The sequence below is a fragment of the Diadema setosum genome, chromosome 4 (assembly GCF_964275005.1).
Source record: "Diadema setosum chromosome 4, eeDiaSeto1, whole genome shotgun sequence".
NCBI classification, from domain to species: domain Eukaryota; kingdom Metazoa; phylum Echinodermata; class Echinoidea; order Diadematoida; family Diadematidae; genus Diadema; species Diadema setosum.
In genome coordinates this window covers 28,969,667-28,992,092 of record NC_092688.1, presented here as the reverse complement: position 1 = coordinate 28,992,092, position 22,426 = coordinate 28,969,667, and the positions used below count along the sequence as shown (strand labels likewise).

Here is a 22,426-nt window from a genome sequence, read left to right as displayed (position 1 = left end):
AATTGATGTTTGGTGTTTTAAATGTTTAAAATCATTAAACATTTCTTTGAGGAAACCAAAACTTGTTTTCCAAAAAGTATTACCGGAATGTGGTGAATAGAATGGCTAATTTGGTAAGTATTAGCCGTTGCTTCCTGAAATAAGTATCTTAACGCACATTTTCACTTGAGGTTTATGGATATAGATACAGGATATTTGGTATATATTGACTGTTTTGGAGTGTGCGTAATTTTTGGTCGTTGATGTGACTCGAGAGGAGTTTATGTTTGGATGGGTGTATGTAGGACCCGCATTCACATATTCAGAAAGCAAAGACTGGTATCTGCTAAATGCCTGTTTTATAGATCAAAGTTGGAACTTTGATGATTTTGTTATGATTGTATTTTATATTTTGGAAATAAATGAAGTGGCCTATTACACTTCCATAAATTGTCTCCTCGAAGAAATACTTTATAAGTATGATATTGGCTTATGTAAAGTTCAGATGAATTTTAAACTTACAAATGCGAGGACGCATTTCAGAGGGAGGGGGGCTGTGTAACGAGCCAACCTCGTTACAGTCCTCTACTAGTAGTTTTATTCAAGCCTTCTTTGTTTGTATTCCTTTCATCAGTAACGAAGCAGCGCCTTATTCTATTTCTTCACCTATTCTCTCACTCTATATCCTTCTGCCTGTTGCTATGTCTACTTTCTTCTCTTCACTCTCCACCTCTTCTCTTCTCTCACTGCTTCAAAATGTAAGATGAATTGTAAAGTCGCTAGAAGTTTATGCTTTAGCTGTGAATTGTCATAGAAGTCATTAGAGTTGCTTTAGTCACGATAAGCATATAACTCATAGCATAACTGATCTGAGAATAGAAATCTGAAATTTAGTCATTGGTCGGTATTCCAATATCAAAGATTACAGCACTAATGACCTACAGTTGACCTATCCTTAGCTGAATTTGTTTTGCTTGGATACGTGTTATAAGTATAGAAATGGTTAATGCACATTGCATTCAGCAACTTCTTACACTCTATAAGGCATTGAAGAATGTAGGGAATACCCTTTTGTTATGAACTGTCGGCCAGGAATATCTTAATAATTGAAGGATTTAGTATGTGTAGCGAATATTTGAGTGGTAACTTACCCTATGTTGACAGAAATATGAAGGAATATGGAGTTTGAATACGATTTGTCCTGTGCGAAGGATCCAAAACACTGCCGGTAGATGCGCGTACCGCGTAGTGTTCACTCAGGATTACAGACCGTCCCTCGTTTATTATCTTTAATATTTTGGCCGTTAATCTAATTCATATCCAAAATTCCCTAAATTCTCAATCTTTCAGAAAAATAAGGTGGAAATACTAATACACGAATTAGCTTTTGGTGAATAGAAATAAATCTTATTACTCCTCGGAAGCTAACTTGCAAAATGATACAAGTTTGTGTGTGAGCTTTGGCTTCGCATCGCTGTTATGACGTAGCCACGTCAGTGTGTGATTTGGATCCTTCGTGTGTGAAAATTATTGCTATTTTGTTGATTCTGGTCAATACTAGAGGAATTTGGTTCATTGTATGTATCTGGTCATTTGGCAAATAACTCATAATTTATTGTAACACGGAACCCATACTATGGAAAGTGATATTTGTCGAGATAATAAGATATTTGCGACGTCAAACTAGCACAAAATCTATGGAGTGTACAAGTTCAGCGCTTAGCGCATACCGTAGCTACCTCCGCGTAGCGATTCCCTTGACGTCCGCATTAAGCCTATACCGGGTGTCCCCAAAAAAGCGGAACGGTGGATTTTCAGTACCTTGCGGTCTAAAAGTTATATATCTTTTGACATCATTAGAAAAAGCATCTTCCGCAGAAGACTATGATACCAAAATCATTTAATTTGGTTCAGTACTTTTTATTCTATGCCAATTTCTGAAAATGCAGTCATTGTCAAATTTCGCCGGATTTTTTTGACTTATGAGATAACAATTTGAGTGCGTCACGCGATCCATACGGTGAATATTGTGTAAGCTCGGTGATCCATGTCAACAAAAAATACAGCTTTCACATTGGGCACAGGCCAGGAAAAAAAAAAGTGTGTGTGTGTGTGTGTGCGCGCGCGCTCCCAATATGAAAGCATTATCTTTTGTTGACATGGATCAACGAGCTTACACAATTCACCGTATGGAACGCGTGTCGCACCCAAATTATTATCTCATAAGTCGCAAAAAATTGAAAATGACTGTATTTACAGAAATTGGCGTAGAATAAAAAGTGCTCAACCAAATTTAATGATTTTGGTGTCATGGTCTTCTGCGGAAGATGCTCTTTCTAATGATGTCAAAAAATATATCACTTTTAGAACGCAAGGTACTGAAAATCCACCGTTCCGCTTTTTTTGGGACACCCGGTATAAGCAGTAAAATTTTTCAGTTAGGGAGGAGACTCTCGGAGTCCTTCTCCAGGTAACGAGCTACTCTCTGCTCACTCCTCAACACACCCCATAACTATAAACTTCCCTCCTTCCCTCCCCCCTATATGTACAGGAGACTCTTGAGTTCTACTCCAGGTAACGAGCTACTCTCTGCTCACTCCTCAACATACCAACTACAACCTCCCCCCCCCCCTTATGTCCCCATGTAAAATTTCAACTTATGTTTTGGGATCTTTTGGCAAATTCAAATTCTACTAGAGTATAAGGGCAATTCCGCAGTTAGGTGGACATGACATGGATAAAAGAAATGTGCCTCTTTATCTTACCCTTTGATCTAGGTATCAACTAATGCCATGGATGTTCACCAATCATTAGGGTCTTTCAAATTCAGTAGATTTTATTTTTCGTATTTATTGATTTTGCGAGATCTAAAACCATCATTCAAAATGTACATGTGGGACTGGGGATGCTGAAATTCACTTAAATGCAAATTACAGTGGGTTCCTTTGAAATTTTTTCCTCAAAGTTTTGCTAAAGGGTTAAAGATGAATACATCTAAATACTCCAGAAGTCATGCGACATTTTGTCAATTACAAAAGGGTGAAATGACCTGCGGAATTACTCCGGACAAATGTAACGTTACTAACCGTAACGTTACTAACCATGCTTTTGGGGGTCTAGCTAAAAAATTATTGGTCGAACTGCTAAAAAAATTTGCATGAACATTTGTCATGATGCAATAATTGAAATTAATGCAACAATTTGTTTGAAGTAACTTGAATTTTTGCACACTTTTTGTTACAAGACATTGATTTTTTTGTCATGTCCTTTTTTCGTAACGTTACTAACCAGCCCTTTAAGTTGCTATAGCAATTCTAATATTTCTTGGATTGTGTTCATTCTTTTCTGTATCATAAACCTGGGAAGGATAAACATGTTTTTGACATAATTTTGACTTGAAATGAATAAATGGTAATTTAGTGGTAAAAACAAATATCTAAATTTGTTCAAATGTAACGTTACTAACCGCGGAATTGCCCATAAGAGACATGCTTTGTATTACTTTCAGGAGATCTTAGGGATTCTGGCGAGTCATTAACTAAGTCGGAACAAAGGAACTTAGGCACATGTACAAATCAAACATAGAGGATTCTATATTAGAATATACAAAGTGGTTTGTATAGGCATGTATGAATAACTTGAAGATAGTTTTAATTACTTCAGGCGTTTAGTCTCATATATGTGAGTATGTAACAGTGGCGATCTAGTTGGAACTTTGTAAAAGGAATATTAAACTTTGATTTTTGTTTTTGTTGAACCTGAAATCTGAGTATTAAAACCTTGTGTCTTTCTTTGTTTCTGTGTACGACTCACTTGACTTAGTTTCTATTTTCACACACCACACAACCCATACACAACATACACATCTACCACTACTACTACTACTACACACACACACACACACATACACACAAACTGCACATATATTCCTCCCCTTGTATATTCCATCTTCCCTCCACGGTCATATACTTTGACCTAAGAACTCATCCCCACCGAGACTATTAGTTTCCGAAAGGTCGATTAACTCTGTATATGTTTTTACCGCTCGGACATTTGGGCTTAACATCTCGCCCACGGAGTTGATCAATCTTTCCGGAAAACAAACACAACATCACACTGCTAATAACTCTCGGTCCTATTATTTTATTCTGTGGTGGCGACAGTGCGCCCTCGACGACAACCAAACAGAAGGAGCCACACAACAACGACCAGCCCAAGCCCGCCACAATATGATTAAAGATTATGATGGTAAATATTTGGGGAATATTGTTCCTTTGACAATCTGGATCAGTATTTGAGTAATTTCAACTGATTCTACCTCAATAATTATGCAAAAATTTGTTTATGGGTATTTTGCAAAATTATTTTGCAAAATACCCATAAACATGGTTCTCCACACACTAAACGAATGGGGGACAAAGGGCATGCATACTCTGGTTGGTCATAAAAATATAAAAATATGATTGAATATGATTATGATGGTAAATATTTGGGGAATATTGTTCCCTTGACAATCTAGATCAGTATTTGAGTAGTTTCAACAGATTTTACTTCAATAATTATGCAAAATACCCATTAAACATGGTTTTCCACACACTAAACGAATGGGGGACAAAGTGTCCCATACGTAACTGTCCCATACGTAACACATCATGTCTGTCTTTAATTAGAACCTGTAATTACAGCTTTTTGCCTCATGACATGAAACTTACCTCTGATAATCTTGAGTGTTGTGATTTTCATCACAGTGATTTACAAGTTGTAGAATGAAATACTTTCAGAGAGTTTTGAGGTTGAAAAAAATGTTCCAAAAAAAAAAGTTTTCTAGTCCCATACGTAACGGCACATATTTTCTCTTCTAGAATACAATTGCGAAGGTCATTTTTCACATGATTATACTTCTCCTAGATATCAATCACCATGATAAAGTTCAATATGATCAAAGGCCATTAACACTATTTTCAGGTCATAAAATTCTCTGAATGTCCCATACGTAACGCGCGTGTTATCTTGGACTTGCCCAATTGTTCCCATTTCTCTCCAGTCGAATAATTTTCCAAGATACTTAAAAAAAAAAAAATATGGCTTATATCATTCTTCTGGTATCTAGTTAAAATTTAAGTCAAAAAGAGATTTTTTTGTTCAAAATATCAAAGACTTTTTGTAGATACGTTGTTTTGCCTGATCACCCAAACTTCGGATCACGTGCGTGGTTAGGCAAAACAACGCAAGTTGTTCTGCGCACCACGGCAGTAGCATGGCAGAACAACGTATCTTACCTCGCACTGAGCAGTAGCAAGGCAGAACAACGTATGTGATATTGTATGTCAATATGTTTGAGTTTCAATTGCACCCTGTGACATGTCTTTGTCATACTTTATATAATATATTTGTTGTGGTATGCAAGATGTAATGCATTAGGTTCTACCTTAATGTTCTGAGAAATATTTTGGAAGCCTTGTACTTTGAAATTAGCTGAGACTCAGAGCAGTCCTTTCTTGTATGAAACGTGTGTAATTATTGACAATTGTTTTGACTTGAGCTGCCACCTAGTCCTGTAGGCTGTAAACGAGGCTGTACTGTATTTTTTTTTTTTTTTTTTTATAAAAAAGACTTCCACTTTTAGTTTTAAACCAGCAAGATCGATGCACCTATAATTTCAATTACCAGACTGAGTCCTTTATCTTTTTAATGTGAGCACTCTTCATATTTTTCAATTGATGTGAAAAGAGAGAGTATTTTGGTTGGGTCACTAAAATAAGCCTTATCATTATGATCGACAGTGCGACAACATGATGTCAATCTACAGCCAGGTTTTAGAGTCTAGATAGATCTAGCACATTTTGAGATAAATTTCAGATAATTTATACGTAAAATACTTCCACTATTCAAGGAGGCTGACAATCACTATTTTCCCGAAACTAGGACCCACAACCATACAGACTAACACACTCTAGATGATAGATCTAAAGTTAGGCCTAGTCTAACTTAGTACAGTCTATTATACATGTAATGTTACTGCGATCAGCCTGCTCACAAAGTTAGCGGGAGGGTCCCAGGGCTACATGTAATGTAACTTAGTTACAGTGGTCAGTGCTGGTACGGCATTCATGCCATGGCACACGTTGAATTGAAAGTTAGACCTAAACATTCATGGTTCAGACGTGTTTTTTTTTTAAGCTTTAGATCTAGATTTACTTACCTTTCTTTTGGTTTTTAAGGGAAAGATTCAGAATGAACTGCCCTCTGGAACAGACAGTAACTGCAGCTCTAGATCTAGATCCATTCATCATGAACGGTAACCGTTGCAGCTGAAAAGCTGCACTGAAAATGCTTGATCGATTGTGCGCATAACATTAACGTGCAGCCGTAGCTGCTGCAGCTAGAGCGGCAGGCAGCTGCATGCTGCAGTTACGTTGTTTTGCCATGTCACACAACGAAGATGCATTATTCTGCCAGAAAACCCGGAAGCTCAAATGAGATCTGGGACAGAAACTGTTTTGGCAGAACAACGTAAGTAAGTTACATTGTTTCGCCAAATTATTTGGACTTATTTTGAAAAATCGCTGAAATTTAAACGCATTTTTCTAAAAATTAATATCACTTTGAGAGCTGAAATTTTGACAGATGTTAAAAAATGGCTTAATGTATCTAAAAAGCCAAAAACCTGAAAAACCACAAAATTTCAGATACGTTGTTTTGCCAAATCACAGCTGATCCAGATAGAAACAATATTTCCTTTGAAGAATTTGAGTCTCTTACGCCCAGGTAATCTTCGGTCTGAAAGCCAAACTCAGCTAGACGGAGTACTGTGTACATTAGTATGGTATTAAGAATTCGCGCGCGAGAGTGGTTTGTACGCAAAGTAGTATGCAACATGGACAGAAGCTAGAGAAGGACCGTGCCTATTTGATGTCAAGTACATGGTATATTTGATTTTAAAATATTTATGAATATATGTTTACAATATTAATTTACATGAATTATATATACCTAAGCTTGAGATATTCTGTTTAAAATGATAAAATCACATATTTTCACATTTTATGATAAAATTACAACTGATCATTTGAACCCTTAAATTGTTTTTTAGAGGCACGGCTGTCAACTTGAGAGTAGGGCATCAATGACGTAGCATCTTTTTGCAGGCTCTTACACGATTGCTTGCAGGAATTATTTTTCAAAAATCGCGTACGGAGACAGTTTTTAATTTCCACGCGTATAAACTGGTGAAAGGTTATATTTTTTACTCTTCTTAATTATCAGTACAGTGAAAATCTCAGGACTGCCTCCCTTTAATGTTTGGTGTCCTACCCTATTTTGGGGGTACCAAGTGTAACACAAATGTATGTTGGGTTCAAAACACTAATACACATAAATGCCTTACAATAGATCATATTAGATCATTGCAAGTACACTACCATGAGTTGTCTCACTCAAAATAGAAAATTTACTTGGCTATCAGAAAGCTAATATTGAAAAATTACGTGTGACGTTTGCTGTACCTATGTGATGATTCACATTAATCCTTTGCATGTAGCATCACATAGGTATGCAGGCTATTCCATCAAAAATACTGCATTATTCAGAGCTGCATAAGTTATCCATGAAATCAACCCTGGGCCATAAACATATGTGCCATAAACATATGTGCCAAAGATGGAAATGAATGGAAGCTTAATGCTTTCATAAACTGCAAGAAGTAGCAGCCATTTTGGGCTTTGGTGTCTGCATCACATAGGTACAAGGAAATGTCACAAGTCACTTTTTTACACTGAAGTCTTCAAAACTGACTAACTTCATACCCCTCAAGTATTGTGGAGTTGGATGCATTATTAAACCATAGTTATGGAACACTTGAAGAACGCTTTATTTGGGACCAGGGCAACTTTAAGGGCTTGGTGTCCGCATCACATAGGTACACTTGTATTGTAGTCATATATCATTGTTCGTTGGTTTCCAAATTTCACCATTAAATTCAAAACAAATGCCTTTTCATAACATTCCATGGTAGGATGGATCGATTTAATACAAAATTCTGTGCAGAAAAATATGTTTTCTCAGAGTTTGAATACCTATGTGATGCGGACACCGTGTTCTAAATTTTTGCATCACATAGGTAAATCTTGTTCATGCTCATCATTGATCACTTTAAACAAACTATAGAAAACTGATAACTGATTTCTAGCCCATTCCTAATGTTTTTCAGTAAAACAGTCAAAAAATGTTGTTTCAGCACAAGAAAATACACACAAACAACTTTTTATCCAGAAATATATACCTATGTGATGCGGACACGAAAATTTGGTGTCCGCATCACATAGGTACATTCGCACGTCAGCCATGGCATGGTTACTTCAGATATTGTATTGAGTGTTTCGCAACTGATTCTTTTCAGCAGTTGCTTTAAGCATAATGCATTTTTTTTTGATCGAAATAGGCATATTTATGCCTCCTTTGACCTCATTTTAGTACAAAATAGTAGCTATGTGATGTAGACACCATTGTGTTTTTGGTGACCCCATCATCCTGACAGCCTTGCATTGCAGTTCTACTCATGACTCTTTGCACTTTGTGACTTCTATTCCAAGTCTTCGAGAATCAATTGCTACTGGAACAGAAGGACTTTGTTAACTGTGAATTTCTTCAAGAATATCTAATTGTACCTATGTGATGTGGACACCGTGTCCGCATCACATAGGTAACCATTATTTCATATCCACCACTACAAAAAGGACTAATGGAACAAAATTCATCTTTCTCAAAAACTTGCATAATTACATTTTGTTCATTCTGGTCCATGCAAAATGTTTGTAGAGTAAATTTATGACATTTTTTTTTTTTTAATTCTCACTCATGTTTGACCCCAAATGAACAAAAAAGAGCACTAGTTCTACTACCATAACAGGTTAACTTCAATATTTTTTGAAAAATAATGATGTAACTTGAAGAAAATGCATCTAATGAGGATACTACATTTATGAACTTGTATCACTGAAATGGTGCGATGATCTAAACCCTTTTAATTGGAATTCTCACACAAAAATCCCACAAGAGCTCAAATTTGGTGTCCGCATCACATAGGTATTCGTGATTTTGTACATTTTGCCATAAAATTCTGATAGTAAAATGACCTTTGTTGTCTAAAATTCGTTTTGAATTAATTGTTATAATGACTAATAGTTTCAAAGAACTTCATTTAATCTGAATAAAGTGATGATGAAATTTTGACCACTATGTTACATTTTGTGCCCCAACCCCATGGAAAGACCAATATGTGAACAGCTGTTGCGACAGTGCAGCAGTGTGAAGTCGTAGCTAGCACCAGCAATTAAAAGACTGTTTTCTATAATCTCACCTAAACTTCTAAATTCTAGCTGTCTACCCATGAATATGGACTATCCCCCACTACTAAAAATGTGAGTACACATCATAGATTTGGTCAGACTGGTCTAAAGTTAAACGCCGACGGCAAAGTCGAGACTAGCATCGTAAGGATCTAGACAGGTAGATCTAGACTAGGAATAGTCTAGTAGGCCTAGATCTAGAATTCTATCTACAGTGGTACATTTTGTCAACATCTTCTTGATATTTACACTGTCGCTTGAGTTGATGAACTCTTACAAGATCAAATCTAGGTTGAACCCGATCTGCGTTACCAACCATGCTCTCTAGGAGACTGGAGGCATCAATGTTTGTTTAGATTCTACACTTTGTGGTTGACTAAACACTGAAGCATTGAACTCCCAAAAATTACGGATAGCCTATATAGGCTTACCTCAAATCCAGCATAGTTGGGGAATCATGCTTTCTCATACATGGGCCCAGAACTTTGGAACGACCTTCCAATACTGTATCTCTACGACAAGCATCTTCTCGCTTTCAAAAAGAACCTTAAAACCTGAAGTAGGCCTAGACCTACACAGATCTAGGTTTCTTTACTGTTTATTTGCTTATTCCTCTTGTTCTATAGTATATGATACTCTGTCGTAACATAATACTCTGTTCCACAGCATTGTGGGTATCTCTTTAGGTAGAATGAGCATTATAAGATGGCTAAGTAATTTCCAGCTTGCCGGTTGGTCAAAGCGTACCATGTGATCATTCGCGAAAAGTGTCTATCCCTGCACGCCCGTGGGATTTTCGCGCACCCAAATTGTCTAATCCACGGCTGAAATTTTCACGGTGTTCAAATTTTCGCGCATTTCGCGCAACCAGAAACTAGCGCGAAAATAAAAGCAAACTCTTCCGACCCGGCCAAGCGCGAAAAATTAGTCACGCGAAAATATCCACTTTTACAGTATTCAACACAAGCTGGGATAATCTCGGAGAAAGCCTACTCTGGGCCATTTTCCAACGGTGAGTACAATTTCAAAATCTTTGATATTGGATTTATTTCATTATCTCTTTCTTATACAAGGTATATTCACCTCGCATTTGAAATTACTTAGCCATCTTATAAAAGGAATAAAGCATTTTCCCGTCATTGTTCAGCGATATGCAGTGCACTCGAGGTTTCTTCTTCGCATGCACACTCCACACTCGCCTCCGGCTCGTGTGGAGTGCGCATGCTCAGAAGAAACCTCTCGTGCACTGCATACTCGCTAAACAACTCCGCGGCATGCATTATTCCTACACTTTATAAGAGTCTCTCTATTATTTTCTCCCACAGACTTTTTTACACATATTGAGTGTATGCACTGTCTGTGGTGTGTGAGACTCATCCATTTCTACGTGAAAATTGACCTTGTCTTCTCTCGAAGCGAAGATGCTGTGATAGCCATTCATTTGTATGTTAACAGTGAAGATGCTTTGATACCCATGAAAATGTCGCGACAGAGATCACCTGCGTGATACAGATTTTTTTTACTACTTCCCTAGGGAAAATAGTAAGACTCTGATGGGCCAAGGATTTTCATGGTAGAAATATTTTTTTTTTTGTTATCAATGCTCTTTACCGATCACAGGACAAGAAATAATTTGTGAAGGATATAATAACATAGAATAGTTGCATGTGTTGCGTCAAAGATTGTCGCCCTCTGAAACAGGCAACAATTTTTGACGGAGTTGGCGTCTTAAATTGTCGCCCCGTCATAAATTGTTGCCTGGCGACAATTTATGATGAGGGCTGGTGGCAAAAATTATCGCCCTTCCTTGAAGCACATTTTACTGGGTAATATCGTTCTTGACACAGTCATTGAAATACCAACACATAACTTACATGGCTACATCCATGCAAACATGCCATGTAAAAAGTCATGGTGAGGTTTCAAGGAAGTATGTGTGCGCGCACATGATAATTTAGTGTCCGTTTGTGTGTGTGTGTGTGTGTGTGTGTGTGTGATGGAGCGCTGTGCATGTTGTGGGAATTGCGTCGCTTGAATGTTTCGTTCCTTTTATCTCCTGCGTGCTTACATAGACACACGAACGCTCACACACAACACTCATATGTACGTAGCCCACGAACACCAACCCCTCAGATATACACTCATGCAGGCACAAAACTGCGCCCACAAACACGCATTACCACACACCCTATACACATATACGCCACTACCCACATACACACGTACGCATACAGGCACACGTATATACACACAGACAAACAAACCACTACCACTATACAACCACCACACATGCACAGTTTCCACATATTGTATTATTATACTCCAAGCACACACACACACACAGCTATACACAAGCATACACAAGTTACTTATTGTACGCACCTACAAATCATACACAGCACATACCATGCAGCCCCCAACACACACACACACACACACACATACGCATAACATACCCACCCCACCAAAGCATAACACTGGAGCAACCACCCCAAGCCGGCCGGCAGGGGCGACAATTTATGTCGCAACAATTGTTTTTGCCATCATAAATTGTCGCCAACGAGGTCAAAAATTGGGAACTGCACAAGCATAAAAAATTGTCGCCAGACGACAATTTGTGTCGGGGCGATAATTTATGATGCCAACTCCGTCAAAAATTGTCGCCCCGAGCCGGGGGCGACAATCTTTGAAGGGGCGACAATCTTTGTCGCAACATGCATGATTGCAATGCTATGAAAAGCTTAAGGAAGAGTAAAGAGTACAATGAAATTGTCTGCCACGAGACAATGTTTAAGATATTGGGCCAAAAGTGTGATACCATGATCTTCATTTTGGTGCAAATTATGCAAGTCAAAGAAAGAATTGCACAGCAATGAGAGACTTTGTGGACCTATAATACAACCTCCTATTGATCCTGCATATAAAGGAATCAACTGTTATCTGTTAACTGTAAAAGTGGAAATTTTCGCGGTGTTGAAATTTTCGCGCATTTCGCGCAACCAGAAACTAGCGCGAAAATAAAAACACGCGAATATTTTTGCTTGCCATACGTTCCTGTGCGTGATGTCTTGATTCCGCGGAATTAAAAACAGGCGAAACTCTTCTGACCCGGCCTAGCGCGAAAAATTAGTCGCGCGAAAATATCCACTTTTACAGTAGACCATTTGTTGCACTCACCTGGAAACCAGCCTGTTGTACCTCATGAGCCCTGATAACATGTGACAGGTTGTTGGTATGAAGAAACTTCTCTAGCGCATCACAGCTGAACAGATGACCAGTGCCTCGTCTTGAGTTGAATATGAATCCTTTGTTGGCCTCCATCTCCTTCACCTGGTCCTCATCCAACCATTCTGACCTGCATTCCAGCCAGACAAATATATATTGGAAAAGCAGAATACCTATATCAAATGCTGCTTCAGAGGAAATTTTGGTGCATATCACGATGCATAACAACAGGAAACTTGAAATGTGGTCACAGGATGGGTCATGTCTCCATACTTTTCTATCCACAAAAAGAAAGAAAGAAAAAAGGCCAGCTACACACTGTAATTCTCAACTACACTGTACAGTGTATCATGCTCATCATACAGTGAAGAACTGACACTTTGCAACACTTCTTCAGAACAGCACAGCAGCTTCCTTTCCAAGAGTTTGTCACCTCTCTTTACTTTCAAATCAATTTTGTGCTCTAGTATATATTCTGAACTAAAAATGAGATTTAACTAACTTTGAAATAACTCGTGGTTAAAATCATTCACATTTACATTTCTACAGTGTGTATCAAAAAAGTAACTCAAATTTGGAGGGCTACTATTTCATAATTTTCAGCAATGGAGAGTGGAATGTTGATTGTAAGGAAAGGGGAATTCTTCCTCTTTCCATTAATACCTAATCATGTTGATACATGTCATGCATGACTGAGCACACAAACTTTAAAGACAACAATGACAAATTTCCCAAGTTTAAGTGTTATCATGAAGGAACAATGAATGTCTCACTGAATTTGTGAAAGTGGTCAAATTATCAGACCAGCCTGCACGACAGTGGGATTTGTGTTTCTTCTAACCTTTTATGGTCCATAACCTTCAACATGGCCACATTGTTGATAACGTGGTCACTCCCACAAAGTCTAACCCATTATCCATTTTCTCTCTTCACGTTCAAGACATGATTTGTCGCTGTGAGCTATGTGTTGAATATGATCGGAGAAAAATGAACTGTGTGGGTTGGTATTTGTGGGATTGACCAAATTATCAGACAGGTGGCCATATTAAAGGTTATGGACCATAAGATGTTAGAAAAAACCCTTAACACAAACCTGCATTGGTAATGGCTGGCCTTTTTATTTGGCCACTTTCGTTGACAGATCTCATCTGTTCAGTGAGACAGTCTATTCACTGTACAGCCTGCGGCAATGATTTTGATTCTGTTTGCACTTTATATTCTGAACACATTTGCATTTCTTCTAAAAGGTTGAAAACAAGGTATACATATACGGCAAAATGAAGGCCTACCTACATGCATATCAGCCACTGTCCACAGCTGTATCAATAATAATACCCACTGATGAATCAACAGCAAAATGGGACATCAAAAGTGACTAGAAACCCTAAGATAAAGCTATCTAGAGATATATGGAAATCCAAAGAAAGAAATGTAGGTACATCTTGGACTACTATGGACTACCAGAGAAACATAATACCCAAACAAAGCACTAACAATAGGCGTTCAGACATACAATGTAAAGGCAAAAGGACAAAAACGTCATCACTTGATGATTTCAATAATACACATTTAATTTTTGTTTTTGTTTCAATATGCTAAATTACCATGACATCATTGATGTAATGAATTGTTTCTCAGGAAAATCATGTGATTTTGGAGACTTCATGGTAAATGGTCACAAAGATCTGAAGTCATCACACCATGGGGCATACTCACTTAATGGGGTCATTCCACATGAGCTCCCAAGCAACCATGCTCTCATTCTCTGGATCCTTCAGTGGGACTGGGATCTTGTTGATTTCAGCCAAAGTGCAAATTCCACTCTGTGAGTTCGGTACTCCACCATGGGCACAGAATATCTGCATTAAAAGAAAAGCAGAATTTGCAATTTATGACTTCATGCCACTCTCTCAAATCCCAGAAGGTTGGCCAACAAGGTTTCTGGACCTGGGTGGCCAATTCAGGAGTTTGAGCAAGTGATGGTGATGAATGTTTACATTATACAAGAGAACCATAGGTTTTGTGCTCACCTGAGTATCACAAGTTCATCTTCCATGCATTCTTGCAGACTATTACCTCAGAACACTGCAAAGTTGGGGGCAGGGTAGCTTTGAGAACTTCCATTGGGGCATGGTGTCCATTTTGCACATAACAAACCACATGATATGATATGGTATATCATATCATTGCTCAGAACACTAAATTAGCTCATCTCTTCTGGTTATAAATCACAGATTTGTACAGATTTTTTAAATGTAGGGGCTTCGTGCCCCTTAGGGAACCCCAAGTGAGGAATGGTGCCCATTTGTACAGATACATATCCCATCACCCTAGTGATAACCCCTGCAAAGTTTGGTGAAAATCTGACCACGCATTTTTGAAAGAAGAAGATAGAAATGTCAAAACTGGCCACAATTTAGTCTCTCCCTCCCCCATCCCCTGATCTGCCATAAACAAACTTGAAACTACAGTTACTAATCTAACTTACTCATAGTACTTGAGGTTTGAGAGAAGAATATAAGATTCCATAATTTTGGGAGTGGGGAGGGGTAATGGTACCCATTTGAACAAATTGAGATCCTTCCCCCTAGGGATGCTACCTGCCAAGTTTGGTGAAAATCTGTCATGGGGTCTTAAAGAAGATGAATATGTAAAAATTTTACACATGATGGACGCATGCAGGGTGATGATTGATTGCAATAACTCAGTAAATGTCCATGAGGAATATTACTGCCCATTGAATTGAATTGAATTGAACAGGTTTCATTAAAAATCATGTCTAGCAGTCTAAGGCTGAATTGCACATGCTCATAATCCTAATCATAAAAACAGATTATTTCAGTAATCTGAAAACCCCCACAATGATATAAGGGCATGATAACAATAAAAAAATCTAACTTTCTTGGCAAAGCTAACACATTAAAATGAAAAAAATATATATTCCACACAATAACACCTTTTAATCATATTAAAACCACTACAGTGGTCACATGTGCCAAATCTCAAAACAAAATGTTCAATCAGTGAGGGTACCTGCCCAATCCATAATAAAGTTGTTTTATCAAAAATGTAAAAAAAAAAGATAAGAGTAGGACTATGCTGTCAACATTGCAATATACTGCTTGACATTGAGAGAAAAAAACAACAAACCATTACCATTACAACTAATAACTCAACTTTGTCAGTGAGGGTATCAGCCGAATCTACACAAAGGTTGCTTTATCGAAAAACAACAAGAAAAAAAGATAAGAAGTATGCTCTCAACATGGCAACACACTGCTCAATTCTGAGAAAATTAAATACCATGACCATTACCATTTCAACTAATAATTCACATTAAACAGAAGGTTTAACGTGAATAATCATAAAAACAGAAACACTAAACAGAAAGTAAAATTTACACACCCGCACATCACATCGGTCACGTGTGCCAAATTGAAATAAGATACATAAAAACCTAAGTTAGCTCCATCCACAATATTTTTGCTTAAAAAAATACAATCATCATGGTAGCCCATTGTTCAACATGGACAAAACACGTCTTCTGCATATCCATCATAAAAGCTAAATCTCAAATCAAAAACTAAAAAACCAAAGGAGTTAACTCAATCCACAGTACTTTATGTGATTTTCATTCAAAAAAAAAATGTGGTTACCATAACAACACAATGTGTAACATTAAAAAAAAAGAAGTTTACCTGTCTACACAATAACAATCATAAATACCAAATATTATTACTCAACTAGAAATGTCACTACAGCAACTCGTATGCCTCTGCCATAATGCATGATTCTCTTAAGGTCTATTGTACATCTTAATAAAGTGTGATGACAGTTTCACATAATTACAGCAAAATATTAAAATGACACACTTGTCACAAATGTGTTGAATGTTCACTTTCCTTGAACTAGGTTTAATTAAATGAATGGCTATATCTGCTAAGAGAGCATGCATTTAGGGATTTGAGGACTTTTACTTGGCTTATAACCCTTCTATTAGTTTAAGTATCAAGTAATTTTCAAGGTTTGGAGAAAAAGTGTAATTTCTGTACTAAATAGTAAAGTGTTAGCACTTTAAGCTGGCCTTGATCCTTGACCTTTGACCTTATGACCCTAAAATTCCAAGAGAATTACTGTCAGGCAGAACATACATTAAATATGTACTAAGTTTCAAGATACCTTGAGCCACTTCCGAGATATGGAAGAAGTGAAATTCAGCACTTTCACTTGATCTTTGAACTTTTGACCTTTGATTTTTTTGGCAAAAAAAAAAAATTCCCAGAGAATCTCTATTGGGTATAATACATGTACACACCAAGTTAACAAGAGACCCGGGGGTCACGCGCTCACCTGAGTATCACAACTTCACCTTCCATGCATTCTTGCAGACTCTTACCTGAGAACATTGGAAACTTATGGTGGAGGTAACTTTGAGAGTGGGGGCATGGTGTCCATTTACATATTCCATCACACTGGTAAAAAATACCCACAAAGTACACTGTACTTTATAGAATGTTGGATTATGCAGCTTGGGCAAAAAAAGACTTAAAGCCCTATCACTTTTGATTAGAACTAGAGAAAAATATTATTGAATATTCATTGATTTAGGAGGTTTGGACCCCCTGGGGCCCCAAGGAAAGCATGGTGCCCATTCAAATACTTTGAAATCTTATCCCCATGGGACTACCTGCCAAGTTTGGTGAAAATTTGTGATAGGGTTTTCAAGAAAAAGATGAAAATTTACAATTTCGGTCCAAATTTAGGCCCCCTGGGGCCCCCCAGGTGGGGCATGGTGCCCATTTGATAGAATTGAGATTCTATCCCCCTAGGGATGCTACCTGTCAAGTTTGGTGAAAATCTGTGATAGGGTTTTCAAGAAAAAGATGAAAATTTACAATTTCGGTCCAAATTTAGGTCCCCTGGGGCCCCCCAGGCGGGTCATAGTACCTGTTTGATGGGAATGAGATTCGCTGGACAGATTCCTTAATTTTGGGGGGTTTGGGCCCCCTTGGGGGCCCCCTGGGTGGGGCATGGTGCCCATTCTAACGTGACGCAAATCTCTCGTTTGAAGAGGCTACACCCCTGTAAATAATGCCAGTGTATATCTTGGCAATCAATGACTTAAAAACCAAAGATATAAAACACCTGTTTCTTGACCCTGGCCTAATCTAAGCATCAGTCATCGCCACTGCGCCACGGGGGGGGGGGGGGGGGGGGGGGGGGGAGGCACCGCGAGAGGAGGAGATTGTTTGGTTTTGGCATGGGCTATGTAGCTCCATGGTGCGTGTGTGTGTATGTGTGTGTGTGTGTGAGTGTAGACATTCAGCGTATGCAGACAGAGCATGCCTGTACTGCAGCCCACCTCCCCAACTCATCCATGGCTTGTACTTTATCCCCAACAGTGAGCAGCACCGGCAAACTGGCAATGCACTCCTTCTTATTCCTGTATTTTCGTTATTTACGGGTCAATTTTTTTCGTTCGAAATGTAAAATGGATGACCATAGAATTTCTCAATAGAATATAAAGTTGAAAACTTTAGAAAGGATAGAGAAAATTGAGTTCACTTTGAATGGTGTGCCACAGGCAGATATCCCTATCATGCTCTTACGTAATACGACAGCTGCTGTAGTAATTAAACCCTGGCTTGGCCTCCAGGTTTGTCACGCCTGAGCAGAAAGTTAATTTGCAATGGACAAATACTTTGACTCCCAACTCTGAAACGAAGAATCGTTAGGGGGGTATAGCACCCCAGTTAGCTTCGTTAAAGTGGGGTCTTGCCTCAAACGAGGGATTGACGGCATGACAAACTGAGTTCCTAACCCCCAAGGGATGCTACCTGCCAAGTTTGATGAAAATCGGTCTTGGGGTTTTCAAGAAGATGAAAATGTAAAAAGTTTACGCACGACGGACGACGGACGCTGGACGAAGGGCGATCGCAATAGCTCACTTGAGCCTTTGGCTCAGGTGAGCTAAAAAAAACCCCCTGCATGCATTGCATAAATATGAGGGAAAAAGTGAAGTTTCGAAGAGTTGACCTTGACCTTTGACCCCATGACCCCAAAATTTCCTAGATAATCACTGCCAGTCAGTACATGCATAAGTACTATGATGGAATCAGGGAGGTTTGTCTCACCTCCCTGGTTCCATGAAGATACCTTGAACCATTTCCATGATAAAGAGAAAAAAGGTGAAATTCTAACATTTTCACTTGACCTTTGACCTCATGACCTGAAACTTCCACCAAATAATCTTTATTTGGTGTACATGTATACACTAACAAGGAAAAGTAGAAATTATGCGGTGCGTAAAATATGTCCCCGCCGGAAGTAGCATTTAGTAGCAAAATGTACAATATCGGTAAAAAATCAAGGTCAAAGGTCAAAGAAGTCAACGGTCAAAATTCTGTGTAGAAGTTTTGAAGCCCTCACCTAGTGCCATCACAAAAAGTAAACGGAATCGAAATCGGGTTTTGATAGAAATGGCGAAGGAGTAGCATTTTGTAGCCAATGTACAATATAGGTCAAAAATCAAGGTCAAAGGTCAAAGAAGTCAAAGGCTAAAATTCTGTGTAGAAGTTTTGAAGCCCTCACCTAGTGCCATCACATAAAGAAAACGGAATCGAAATCGGGTTAGAAATGGCAAAGGAGGAGCATTTTGTAGCCACTGTACAATATAGGTAAAAAATCGAGGTCAAAGGTCAAAGAAGTCCAGGGTCAAAATTCTGTGTAGAAGTTTTGAAGCCCTCACCTACAGACTGTAGTGCCATCACATAAAGCAAACGGAAATGAAATTGGGTTAGAAATGGCAAAGGAGTAGCATTTTGTAGCAAAATGTACAATGCAGGTCAAAAATCAAGGTCAAAGGTCAAAGAAGTCAAAGGTCAAAATTCTGTGTAGAAGTTTTGAAGCCCTCACCTAGTAACATCACATAAAGCACACGGAATCGAAATCGGGTTAGAAATGGTGAAGGAGTAGCATTTTGTAGCAAAATGTACAATATAGGTCAAAAATCAAGGTCAAAGGTCAAAGAAGTCAAAGGTCAAAATTCTGTGTAGAAGTTTTGAAGCCCTCACCTAGTGCCATCACATAAAGCAAACGGAATCGAAATCGGGTTAGAAATGGCGAAGGAGTAGCATTTTGTAGCCAATGTACAATATAGGTCAAAAATCAAGCTCAAAGGTCAAAGAAGTCAAAGGTCAAAATTCTGTGTACAAGTTTTGAAGCCCTCACCTAGTGCCATCACATAAAGCAAACGGAATCAAAATCATGTTAGAAATGGCGAAGGAGTAGCATTTTGAAGCAAAATGTACAATATAGGTCAAAGGTCAAGGTCAAAGGTCACAACTGAAATTCTGTGTAGAAGTTTCAAAGCTCCCATGTAGTGCTATCATATAAAGCAAACAGAATCAAAATTGGCTCATAAATGACAGAGAAGTAGCAAATTGAACATTTTGATCACACACGGACGCACAGACAGACAGACGGACGGACAGACGGACAGACGGACACACACACGTACGGAGCCCGTTTCATAGTCCCCTGCTCGAACTCGTTCGGCGGGGACAAAAAAAATATTGTTTCCCCATTGAAACATATTTTCAATCTTTCTTTTATAACAGGAACTTTTCCAGATGCCATGAAAATTGCTAAAGTAATTCCTTTATTTAAAAAGAATGATCCATTTGAAGTAAAACATTATAGCCCCATTTCGTTGCTTCCAGTTTTAGCTAACATTCTTGAAAAATTAGTTCATAATCATTTATATAAATTTCTTATTAATAATAATCTTCACAGTCAGAATCAATTTGGTTTTAGGAAGGGCTACTCAACTGAGTAAGCTTTAATAAAATCATATGATGAAATTATTAACACTTAACCTAACAAAGAACATATAATTGGAGTTTTCTTGGATTTAAGCTTTTGACACAATTTATCATCAAATTTTAATTTACAAATTATCTAAATTAGATATAAGAGGTATAGTTCTTTCCTGGTTTAAAAATTATCTTTTTAATCATCAACAATTTGTTTTGTTTCAGTCTAAAACTTCTTATTCCGACATTACCTATGGTGTGCCCCAGGGTTCAACCCTTGGACCTATTCTTTTTTTTTTTAAATATATATAAATGATATTACTTATTCATCACATCTTCTTCACTTCATATTATTTGCAGATGACACAAATACATATACTCTTATCAACACTCTAAATACTGAACTGTCAAAGGTGTCTTTGTGGTTCAAGTGCAATAAGTTGTCAATGAATGTTGATAAGACCTGTTTTATGCACGTTAAGAGCCCTCAATCCCGTACCAATCACAAAATAGATATTCTTATTGATAGTGAATGTACTTATTAGTGAAAAGAAATCCACGAAGTTCTTAGGTGTTATTCTGGATTCAACTTTGACTTAGAATGAACATATTCTAAAATTATGTACTTCGATTTCAAAAGCGATAGGTATACTTTATAGGATGAAATCAATTTTGACAAAAAAGTTCTTTCAATTTTGTTCAATTCTTTCGTTTTACCGCATATCAGTTATTGTTATATTGTATGGGGCAACTGTAATAAATCCTAAATTGATTTGTTATTTCATTTGCAAAAAAAAAGCCTTCCGAATTCGTACATATTCACCTTATTTAGCCCATACCGATCCTCTATTTAAAGATACTGTACGATCTGATATTTTCGCGTACAGATATTTTCGCGAATTGCTACTTGGAGGACATTTTCGCGGTTGCGAGGGTGTAACTGAACATAGGTATTTGCGCGTTGTTATTTTCGCGATTCAAAGGCGATTCGCGAAATTCGCGAAAATAAAACTACCGCGAAAATTTCAGCTCGTACAGTAATATAAAGTTTTGGTATTACCTCAAAAGTTTCCCTGAATTTCCTTGTCTTAGTTTGTGTTTCAGGTTAAAGTACCTTTCAGATAACTAACACTGTGAGACTTACTCGCCCCAAAGTGCTCTTATGTCTTAGTAATCATGCAATAATGGTTTCGTACAAGAGCCGCCGCCGTACGGCGGCGAGGTAGTACACGAATTGTATGAAACCATTATTGCATGATAACTCCGACCAGCAGCGTGCAGCCCCTACGCATACTGAGTAGCTAACTGCGACCAGCAGCCCCATACGCATAGCTAAATGGGGCTTCGCATTGTAGCTTACAGGATCATGACAGATTTAGTATCGCAGGTAAATATCAACTTAAAATCCAGAAATTTCTTCAATTTGAAGACTTACCAGTTAAGTTGAAGTATTGAAAACAGGCTTCGGGCAACGTTTGGTTTTGCCAATAGTCCCTTTCTGTTCGAATTGATGACTGAATGTGACTCGGTCGAGAGGACCTTGGGAGAGCTACACTGAATTGACGGCCAGCGCATGCGCACACAAACATCTTATCCGTTCATGGATTTGAAATTTGTTCACATGTGATGTGTGCGTATGCGCTGGCGTTGGTAATCAGTGTATGTAGCTCTCCCAAGGTCCTCTCGACAGAGTCACATTCAGTAATCAATTCGAACAGAAAGGGACTAATGGCAGAACCAAACGTTGCCCGGAGCCTGTTTTCAAGACTTCAATTTAATTGGTAAGCCTTCAAATTGAAGAATTTTTTGGATTTTAAGTTGATATTTACCCGCGATACTAAATCTGTCATAATCCTGAATGCTACAATGCGAAGCCCCATTACGCTATGCGTATGGGGCTGCTGGTCGCTACGCGTATGGGACTGCTGGTCGCAGTTAATTGCATGATTACTAAGAAATGAGAGCACTTTGGGGCGAGTAAGTCTCACAGTGTTAGTTATATGAAAGGTACTTTAACCTGAAACACGGAAATTCAGGGAAACTTTTGAGGTACGAAAACTT

General features: G+C 38.1%; 1 protein-coding gene across 1 annotated transcript in view; it reads right to left on the bottom strand.

The window, feature by feature from the left end:
- LOC140227991 (uncharacterized) overlaps positions 1-22,426 on the bottom strand; it is a 207,218-nt gene that overhangs the window by 12,464 nt on the left and 172,328 nt on the right. Inside the window, exons 16-17 of the mRNA XM_072308389.1 lie at positions 14,268-14,410; positions 12,504-12,681 (exon numbers count right to left, since the gene is read on the bottom strand). Coding sequence (XP_072164490.1) covers positions 12,504-12,681; positions 14,268-14,410 — 321 coding nt within the window. The remainder of the gene's footprint in view (positions 1-12,503; positions 12,682-14,267; positions 14,411-22,426) is intronic.